The sequence below is a fragment of the Echinops telfairi genome, unplaced genomic scaffold (assembly GCF_000313985.2).
Source record: "Echinops telfairi isolate 266 unplaced genomic scaffold, ASM31398v2 ScPeMD7_23;HRSCAF=83, whole genome shotgun sequence".
Taxonomy (NCBI): Eukaryota; Metazoa; Chordata; class Mammalia; order Afrosoricida; family Tenrecidae; genus Echinops; species Echinops telfairi.
In genome coordinates, this window is record NW_022103920.1 from 3874679 (window position 1) to 3885565 (window position 10887).

Here is a 10887-nt window from a genome sequence, read left to right on the forward strand (position 1 = left end):
CCTTGAGTCTTTGATTTTCTTCATTGTTCTTTGCTCTGGATGAGAGAGGACCAATAATTGCATCTCAGATGGTCCTTTGGAAGCTTGTGAGACCAAGTCGCTACTTGGCGAAGTAGAAGGTAGAGCATTATTGGGGAATGTTATGACTGTTGACCTAGATTTCCCCTGAGTCTGTAGTCCTAAATCCTCAAGCCCATTTCTCTCTCCCTCTAGGTGTTTGCTCATATCTAGGAAGCTTTCCTAACTCTCCCCCTCTATGCTTCCCCTATGCCCAAGGATGTGTTTGCACGATACCTAAGTACTTATGTAGAAATAACATGATTTTTCTTAAGTTCTCTGTTATCAGGGGTGAACTTCTTTTATTTTGAGCTAACCAAAGTCTTCAGATTTATTTTATATTTATATATCACTTACTTAAAAAAATAAACTTTTTTGGTATATTCTTGTTTACTCCCCCTTTTTATTTGGTACTATCCTTTTTCTACTACTCTTCTATCCCTGTTCCATTCTCCTCTTCCCTTCCCTGTAGGAAGTGGGGCGATACATAAACCCATGGTCCCATGGACACCTTTAATGGGAGAAAAACTGGGAATTGATAACGTATTGGCATTACCATGCTTTCCCTCCCAGAGAAGGGTACCCCAAAAAGATGAACAAGACAATATAGCATGGAAGGCTAGCCAAAGGTGTTTCGTTCTGGGCTGCTATTTACATGGTGGGCAGTTTGAAGCCCCCAGCAGCTCCACAGGAGAAAGACTGGACTTTCTACTCCCATAATCCGTTCCTGTCTCAGACACGCTCAGGGGGTCGCTATGAGTCTGCATTGACTCAATGGCAGTGAGTGAGAGGGCCCCTAAGGGCTCTTACTGACCAGACATCAAGGTTATGAAAGTTTGTTTTGGTCAAAGCCTTAGCTTGTTGGTTTACATTTTTCATAAATGAGAGATTCAGAACCGCAGAGTGTCGCATTCTCCAGACAGACTTTTCAACGGCAAGTCTCTTTATTTGGTATTAAGACTGCAGTCCGTCATCACCAGGCATCCCCCGCACTGCTCGTTTCCTCAGTCCCTGCTGCTGAGGTGCTTCTGCCTGAGGTGATTCATAAGTAAGAGCAAGACTGGAGACCACCCCGCCTCCGTCCCAGCACGGACTGTGGGCTTGTCTGTGGTCAGCGTCCAGCGAGGGCCCAGACACTGACTCTCCCCTTCAAGGCACATGGGTTCTTTTTTATACTGGAGGGTGTGGCACCGGTGCTTTCAGACTTCACGTTTCCTTTTTCAATTAACGATTAAAAGGGGGCTTTCTCTGTCTCTGAAAGATTACAAAGGGACTTGCTAAGCTCCTGAAAGTCTAGCCTAAATTCCAAGAACTGAAGAACATTTCATACTTTGCTTATTGCCTCTCCCTTTCTGTAAGTAACACCAATTACTGTTTGTAATAAGAGTGGTTTTTCACGCTGAATTTCTGCATTTAGGAGGGAACATTACCATTTGAAAGCAGCCATAGACTCATTGCCGGCTGGTGAATCTGAGTGTCCACACCCTATGCATGTGCAGTAAGCTGTCCTCATCGTCATGGACATCCTAAGGTCAAGAATGGTTCCATTCCCACACTCAAGGGCACCTTCTCCTCAAGAGCTCCAAGCAGATCACACCTGGTTGGGACAGGTGAGCATGGGTTTTATTTCTGTGCCCAGAGGGCAGAGTAATCAGAGGGAGACCAAACATAAAGACACAGAGAGTAGGCTTTCTGCAGATCACACTGTTTGTGATTTGAATCACGTGCAGACACAAGGCTACTAAGAGGTCCAAAGACCAGTTTCCGAGCTCTAGAGCCCTGGCATCAAGCAGGAGGAAGGCCCTCAGCAAGATGGGCTGACATGGGCTGCAACAAAGGGCTCCGGCATAGGAAGGATTGTGAGGAAGGAGCAGCACCAGGCAGTGATTCCTTCGGCTGTGCATAGGGTTGCTATGGGTCGGAACCGACTCAAGGGCACCCAACAACAACAACAACAGCCTGGGCACCTACAGGATGTGAAAGCTTGGGGCCAGGAGCCAGCAGTCCAGACCATTGCCTTCTGGCAAGTGGGTCTGGGAAGAGGAGGCACCGTACAAGGGGAGGTCGGGATTCCGAAGGAGGCACTGGCCTCTATTTCAGGTGGGGTGAGAGTTCTTCCATTTCATCCCAGGTCGTTAGGCTTCCATCACACCCCAGTCTCAAGACCCTGGCTCCCCACCTGGCAGGCAAATGCAGAAAATGGGTGGGACTGTGCAGCCAAGTGCCACTCTCTCTTTGTTTAAGGCTAAGTTGGCAGCAGGTGCTTGAGCTCTTGTCACTTGTGAGCAAACTGCTTGGTGCGTCGTTGACCTTGATCTGCTCCTTGACAGTGATGTCTGCTGTTCAAGGTCTCTGTCCTGATTCTAGGCGCTGAAGGAGCCACATGGAGCTGCAATCCTTCCTCTCAGCCGATCACCTGCTTGGACCCAGCACGGCGGGACTTCTCAAGCCTGAGAATGGTCTTCATTCTTTCACTTGCTGCATCTGAAATTGAGATTCTTGACAGTATTTTGCCACTTGAGATGCATGTGATAGTTGCTCCTTCTCAGCCGAAACGCCAAATTTCTCATTACAAGCACCTGGAAATGGAGTATCCTGTTTTATAGCTAGAAAAACAAGACTTTAAAAGGAACATGTAAAATAATTTTTCTTCTCTTTTAGGTCTTCAGTGGGGATTCTGACATAGTAAGGAGGGAATTCAATAAAGAAGTGAACTAACCCCAGGGTTAGACATTTGGTCCAAAGAAGAAAACCAATTTTTATGACCAACTTTTAATTCTATTGTCTGACATCTCTACAGAACCCCGCTCACCTGAGGAAGAAAGATTCCCCCCAGGGTGGGTCTCATCAACGTGCTCTGTTGGGTTCCAGAATCTTGGAGGAAAGAACCTATGAGCTACAGACCTCATGGCACGTGTCTCGACTTGGATTTAATCGTAAATTCGCTTTAAAATGTTAAAATTGGTTCTGGGGTTTAAATGACTTGGTGACTTACTCTGCCTCCCTGACCTTCTGGAGATTTTTGTGACTTTGCTTTGGTTCATGGGTGGGAAGAACCAGACATGGATCAGTGAGTTCTTCTTGCTGGGACTGTCCAGTGACTGGGGGACTCAGGTGTCCCTCTTTGTCCTTTTCCTGACCATGTACTTGGTAACTGTGGTCGGGAACTCCCTCATCATCCTCCTCATCAGACTTGACAGCAAGCTCCACACTCCCATGTACTTCTTCCTCAGTGTCCTGTCCTTCGTGGACATCTGCTACACCAATAGCACAGTCCCTCAGATGCTGGTGCACTTCCTGTCAGCCTGCAAGTCCATCCCTTTCCATAGCTGCGTGCTCCAGTTTTATGTCTCCCTGTCCATGGGTAGCACGGAGTTCTTCCTGCTGGGAGCCATGGCCTATGACCGCTATGTGGCCGTGTGTTACCCTCTGCACTACATGGTCATCATGCATGGAGGGCTGTGCCTGGGGCTGGCTGTTGGCTGCCTGGCAGCTGGATTTGCAAACTCACTGATGCAGACCATCAGCATCTTCAAGTTGCCCTTGTGCCATAATGTCATCAATCATTTTGCCTGCGAGATGTTGGCTGTGCTAAGGCTGACCTGTGTGGACATCTCCTTCAACAAGGTCATGGTGGCCGTCTCTGGCTTCCTGGTCATCATGCTTCCCTGCTTCCTGGTGTTATTCTCCTATGGCCGCATAGTGGCTGCCATTCTGCGAATCCGCTCAGCACAGGGACGCCAAAAAGCATTCGGGACTTGTGCCTCCCACCTCACTGTGGTCTCCATGTGCTTCGGGACAGCCTTCTTCACCTATATGAGGCCTGAGGCTGGCTCTTCAGCTGAACAGGAAAAAATGGTAGCCCTCTTCTATGCTGTGGTGACCCCTATGCTGAACCCGTTGATCTATAGCTTGAGGAACAAGGAGGTGATGGGTGCCCTAAGAAGGGTGTTGGGAAAAATTAGAGAAGAGAGATAAATCATCCAAAATCCCACCCTTTCTGCAGGTGTACAAAAAATAAGACAGCCCAGACGAGGCGATGACTGCTGTGCTCACTCTCTTCAGATTGCTCTCAAGGTAGAACCGTGGAACACATTTCTGTACACTGGCTTTCCATATTACAAGCCCGTTCATGTATCGCTGCCCATGAACCACAGAATGGGATGCTACCCAGTGCTGGACGTTTCACAGTCATCGGTTTGCTCAAGACCATTGCTGCACCCTGTGCTTCTTGAATACCTTCCAACCAGAGGGACTTATCTTCCTGCATTGCAGCAGGCAATACTCTTATAATCCATAGTGTCATTGGTTAATGTTCAGAAACATGTTATCAAGCCTTTATCCCTCCTCTGCCTTAGTCTAGAAGTGTTACTGAAACCTGTCCACCATTGGTGACCCTTCTTGGGTTTGAAGTACCAGTGGCATAGCTTCATGTATCATTGAAACTTATAACAGACTGACAGATGGGTGGTGGTACCCTGATATACATGTGGATAAAACAAATCCTTCAAATGGTTGAACGCAGGTCTGCCTGGCAGACTGTCCTCCTAGACTTGGTTTTTCCCTTTTGTTCAAAAGGCGCAATACAGGCAGCATGAAAGGCTTCCGAGGGAGGCTCACCATGCTTCACCCGAGCCTTGATACCACCTTTCACTAACAATGTGGTTTCCAAAATTCTACTTAATGTCTCTGACCTCAAGTCATTTCAGCTAAGCTAAAAGGCATCGTGCTGAGTATGTGTGTTTATTTTGAGGACTGTAGAAAAATCTATGGGAAAGGTTGAGTAGAAGGGATGGCATACAGTAGGTATAAAACTACGTTGATTCTACTTAGAATAGAATTGTATTTAGAATTATTCTTCTCAGAAGATTTAGGACAATTATACAGCAAAGCAACACATCAATTTCATATCATTATACACAATTAACTCTTACTACTTGGCTATAGCGGACCTCTGGCCTTTAGCTCCATGGTCAATATTGCCTGGTTCCCTGGCTTTAAAAGCCATATATGCTGAGGTGGTTCCTCTGCTATATCTTCTCCCTCACCCCCCTCCCCTTCCTCCTCCTTCTCCTCTTCTCATCCTCATCTTTCCCCCTCCCCTTTACACTTTTCTTCTTCTTCTCCTCCTCCTCCTCTTCCTCTCCTTCATCCTTTCCTCCATCTCCATCCCTCCCTCCCACTCTTCTCTTCCTTCTACTTTAGTCTTCATCTCCCTCTTTCTCCTCCTCTGTCTTTTCCAATCCAGGCAGTTTTTCATAGCTCCAAATATATACCTCCCATTTCGTGCTCAACATTTTTGCCTACATAATGGAAAATCATTCTTAACTATGCTAAAACAGAGTTATCAGGTGTATTTACTTGGGTCAAAGCTATCCTGCTTCTCTCCCCCTGCCCCCAACCTCCCTCATTCTTTGAATAAAATGTCATACACTTGCTCATTCTTGACTCATTTTTTCAATTCCAACCCATCAATAGATTCCATTGGCTTTTTTGACAAAATGCAGGATTGACCTAATCACTTTTTTGACATCCATCTCCACTGCATAAACCCTAGTGAAAGTAACCACTTTCTCTCCTCTTATATGTAAATCATGCACTGCTGCAAGAGCATGTTCCCAAATGGATATCCTCTCTTCAACTCTTGTTCACAAAATAACTTCAACTAAAAATACTATTGTTTTACTTTGTTCTATGTTTTAAAATAAAACATACAGCCAGAAACACACAGGAAATAAATATGTTACTTTAAGAAATTATTCTAAGACAACCCCTGTTGACTCTATTTAGTAGAAAATACACTTCTTCCAGCAACTCCAGAAGTGCTTCTCGTGGGTCTTGTCCTAACCTCCTTGCTTCAAATATCAACCACCTCCCTGGCCTTTCTAATGCTCTCCTGGCCTTTCTTTATGGTCCATCATCCGAGTATGCATCCCAGGACTAACTTTCATTGTGTTCTCTTTTCCGCCAAACATCATATTCCTTTTAAGTTTCTTTAAATCTATACATTTCTCCTATCCTTTTCAGTCCCTATTATTTATTGTTTAAATAAATTATATGGGCCATTTGACCCGCAGAAACCGTTTTCCTTTAGTCAAGTTGCATTTTTACCCTGCTTCAAAGAAACTGCTGTCTGCACTTCCATCTACAACCCAACCCTCCGGTTTTCTCGCAATGGTAGGGAGGAAACATCCAGACCTCTGTATAAAGGAAAATGTACTTTCCTACAGGTGAACACATCAATGTAGGGAAAGACCTACATGGTTTGTTTTTTTTTTCAAATCATTTTATTGGGGGCTCCTACAACACTTATCACAATCCATACATACATCCATTGTGTCGAGCACATTTATACATTTGTTGCCATCATCATTCTCAAAACATTTGCCCTCGACCCGAGCCCTTGGTATCAGCTCCCCATTTCCTTCCACTCCCTCCCCACATCCCCTGCATGTGTTTTTTGTGTAGGTCAATGCTTAGATTTATCTACATTCTTAATACATATTTTCTTTCACTGGAAAAACTTGAGTTCTATAAATTAGCAACATAAATATCGTAACTGTGCTAAAAAGCTAGGATCCCTAGTGGCATAGTGGTTACACGTTGGGCTGTAATCCAGATAGTTGGTGGTTTGATATCATCAGCAGCTCCTAGGGAGCAAGACAGGCCTTTCTACTCCTCTAAACAGTTACAGTCTCAGGAACCCACAGGGGGTTGCTTTGAGTCAGCATTGACTCCATGGCAGAGTTTGTTTTAGAGAATGCTAAAATGTCTACGTAAAATGGTTTAATACTAAATTAACTCTCAAAATCAAAGCTGTCTTCATTTCCCATTTCTTAGAAAAGGGAGACTCCAGCTTCCATGCTGGGAAGGTCAGAGTGTTAGTGTGTTCCTCGCCCATTAGATGGAGCTTCTTGAGGAAGGGGTCATGAGATTCACTTTATGATATGTGTGCTCTCAGTGCTAATGAATAACCGCTGTTGGAATACAGGATAGGCAGAAACTTGCCTTACAGTTCTCGAAATTGTCATCCTTGGGATATATGAAGACCATGGTGATGGGTCTTCAAAAAGATGGTGGAAAACTGGATTAAAGTATAATAGAAATTTCCAATGAAAATTTTGCAGTCCCTAATGTACTGTAACTTAAGATATTGGCAAAGAAGACTTCATTTTGTTGCAATCTCAGGTACAGAGATGAGTCAACTGGTTAGTCATAGTCTTCAGTTCATGAAACATTATCATCTGCACAAGTCCTGGAGTGTTAATTTCTAAAAATGGGATTAATGGATCTTCTTTTATACCATGTTCTCTCCTACATCTTTCTTGCCCCATGAACAACGATTCTCATGAGCATACTGTCTATAATTATGTTAAAGAGTGCATTTGTGTATTTTCTTTTAAATGAAGCATTATGTTAGTAACTTCATTTAATACCTCCCATGGTTTCATTCAACCTTATATATTTTTAAAGACATATATATATGGTCCTAGTCCATTCTAATGTTCACAATAATCCCTGTTATTCACCCCATTTTAGCTGTCACTCTCTATGATGGCTTTTGATTCCCTTGGCACCGCATCATCCTGTGGTGAGGAACATAATACACATTTGGTTCAGGGCCAATGTTAGGAATATCTTTAGGGCATATTTTTAGGAGCCATACTGATAGGCCACAGATAACCAGAGGTGTAGATCGAGTACGACAGGTTAGGCACATGCCCGGGGCACAGCTTGAGGGGATTCTCACTGCACAATTACTATCATTAGGTATGAGAGATCATTCAGCAATTAAAAGCTAACTGCCCTGGGTATGATTTTCCAGAGAGACAACTCTGTAGGTGATGCTCTCTGAACATCTTCACAAATCTCCCCTAATCCATCCTATTTCTGTGCATGGGGGTCCCCATAGACCACAACCTTGACAACACTCGGCAACATCCTGATTTGTGATTTTCCTGTTGAAAGCCACAGGGCTATTTCATTCTGCATTACTCTGATAACTAATCAGCATGAGCCACTCTTCCTATTCTGCCCTCTGGATTCCCACTGCAGACTGCGGACACACACATATGCCATCTCAGTGCCCAAGCTGCCACGAACCATACCATCACAGCTTCTAGTGAGATCACCCAGTATAGCACCATCCTCGTGGGTCCACACAACCCAAACAGTGTCCCCTGAGAGTACCATCCAACTTCCCTCCAAATAACAGAATACTGGTTGACTATGGAAAGAGTTAAGCCACAGGAGGGAGACGTGGGAGGCCAATTCTATAGTGAAATTAGCTGCAGGCAGTTCAAAGAAGCATTCCTACGAGTTTCCCAGAAAGGGCCAGTGCTCCTTGACTTCATGGAAAATGGCACCTGGCTCCTCTAAAACAATGCAATGCAAATAGCAATCAGCCCAAACCACCTCATTGAAAAAAAAACAGGAGAAACAAAAGGCAATGGCAGAAGATGTCCTGAAACTAACAACCTGCATAGAAGAAACAGATATTGATTTGCCACAGAAAGAAATTTTCAGAATGCTGCTTGGAGTCATACAGGATATGAGGGAAACAATACAGAAAAAGGATGAAATGATGGAGGAGCTAAAGTCCATACACCAAAGGGAAATACAAGAGCTTAGTGACAAGATAACAAAAAAACAGTAGCAGACTCATGGACTTCGTCATTCGACTGGAGGGGGCAGAGAACAATGTGAACAAAAATCTAATAAGATCATCAGAGAAGCTGAAGAAAACCTTAGAGCTATGTCTGATGCTATGAAGTGGAACAAAATCAGAATAATTGGATAATCAGAGGAAGACAAAACAAAGAAGTCATCTGCAACAGTAGTGAGGAAAACTTCACCAGCTTAATGAATGAAAAGCAGGCAACCATTCAGGATGCTGAAAGAACACCAAGAACACCAGCTAGACTGAATCCCTAGAAGTCACCTAGGCACATAATAGTTAAACTATTCAACTTTGAGGAAAAGGAGAAAATCATGGGAACAGCTAGAGAAAAATGAGCAATCACATATAAAGATTCCCAAATAAGAATATGCTCAGACCTATTAGCTGACACGATGAAGAAGAGGAGAGAGTGGGGTAACATATTCCAAAAATTGAAGGAAAATAACGCAAACCCAAGAACACTCTACCCAACCAAATTATCTCTCAAGATAGTTGGACAAGTAAAAGTCTTCCCAGACAAGGAAACACTCAAACAATATATTAGAAGAAACCCAGCCCTAAAAAAAAAAAACTTGACAACCCAGTGTGGGCAGAAGAACAGCACTCACCAAGCATAAATAAGAGACTGCCACATAGAACAATCCCACCCAAGATAGCATTGGCTTAAGGGTGGAAAGGAGTCAAGAATGAACCACACAAACATGCACGACACACTGATAAGAAAGGGAGGTAGAAAAACACCCAACACAGAATGTATAAGATGACATGACAGAGTCCACAGATGGAGATAATAACCCTGAATATCAGTGGACTGAACTCAGGCATTAAAATACTGAGGCTACCAGACTGGGTTAGAAAACACAACCCATCAATCTGCTGCCTACAGGACACACATCTCAAGATGACAGACAAAAATAGGCTGAGAACCAAAGGCTGGAGAAAGTCAATCCAAGCAAACAGCAATTAAAAAACAAAACAAAACAGGCGCTGCGATCCTAATCTCAGATAAAATTGACCTCAAAGTGCAAACTATAAAAAAGAGATAGAGAGGGACATATAATGCTCAAGGGAACGGTAGACAAATAACCACTAAGCATTTTAAACATGTATTTCCTGAATGAGAGACCCACTGAATACATGAACCAAACACTCCAAAAGATGAAAAAAGAAATCACAGTCTTAACAATTATAGTAGGTGACTGCAATACACCACTCTCTGAGAAAGATAGATGATAGGGAAAGAAACTCAACAAGAGAGCTAGAGACCGAACACTACAATTAGACAATTTGACATGATAGATATTTACAGAGATTTTCGTTCAAATACAAAACAATCCACATTCTGTTCAAGCCCACACGGCACATATTTGAAGATATACCACATGCTGGGGCATAAGGTGAATCTACATAAATTTAAGCACATTGATCTCATACAGAACTCTCTCTATGAACACTATGCCATAAGGCTGGAAGTCAACAAACGGAAAATGCAGAAAACAAAAGCAAACAATTGAAGGATGAATAACTCTATTGGAAAAGGAGTACGTACTGTCCCAGATCAGAGTGAAATTAGGAAATTTCTAGAAAACAATGAGAATGAGAACACGGCGTACCAAAACTTATGGGGCACAGTAAAGAGAGTTAGCAGAGGAAGTTTCATAGCAATACATGCACATGTGAAAAAGGAAGAGAGACTTATGATTGATACACTGGCACAAAATGTACAACAGCTAGAGCAGAGTCAACAGGACAATCCTACTAATAGCAAAAGAAAAGAAATAATAAAAATCAGAACTGAGATTCAGGACAGGGAAATAAGAAAACTATGGGGGAAAATTAATGCTGTTAAAAGTTGATTCTTTGAAAGGATAAACAGGATCGACAAACCACTGGCAAACCTAACCAAAGAAAGGAGGGAACAAATCTCAAGAGCAAGGAAAAGAGATTAAAGAGGGGACATTATAACAGACCCTAATGAAATCAAAAGGATAATTACACAGTACTATGAAGGACTGTATTCCAATGAATTCAACAACTTGGAAGACGGACAAATTCATGGAAAAACCATCCCTTCCTAGACTATCCCTGATGGATGTCAATAATCTCAACAGACCCATAGCAATAGAAGAAATAGAAAAGGTTATCAAGGG

The 10887-nt window shown here is 43.2% G+C and overlaps 1 protein-coding gene across 1 annotated transcript in view; it reads left to right on the top strand.

Moving 5' to 3' along the window:
- The first annotated feature begins 3099 nt into the window (after positions 1–3099).
- LOC101640423 (olfactory receptor-like protein OLF3) overlaps positions 3100–10887 on the top strand; it is a 58002-nt gene continuing 50214 nt past the window's right edge. Inside the window, exon 1 of the mRNA XM_004713987.2 lies at positions 3100–3804. Within this exon, the coding sequence (XP_004714044.2) occupies positions 3100–3804 (705 nt within the window). The remainder of the gene's footprint in view (positions 3805–10887) is intronic.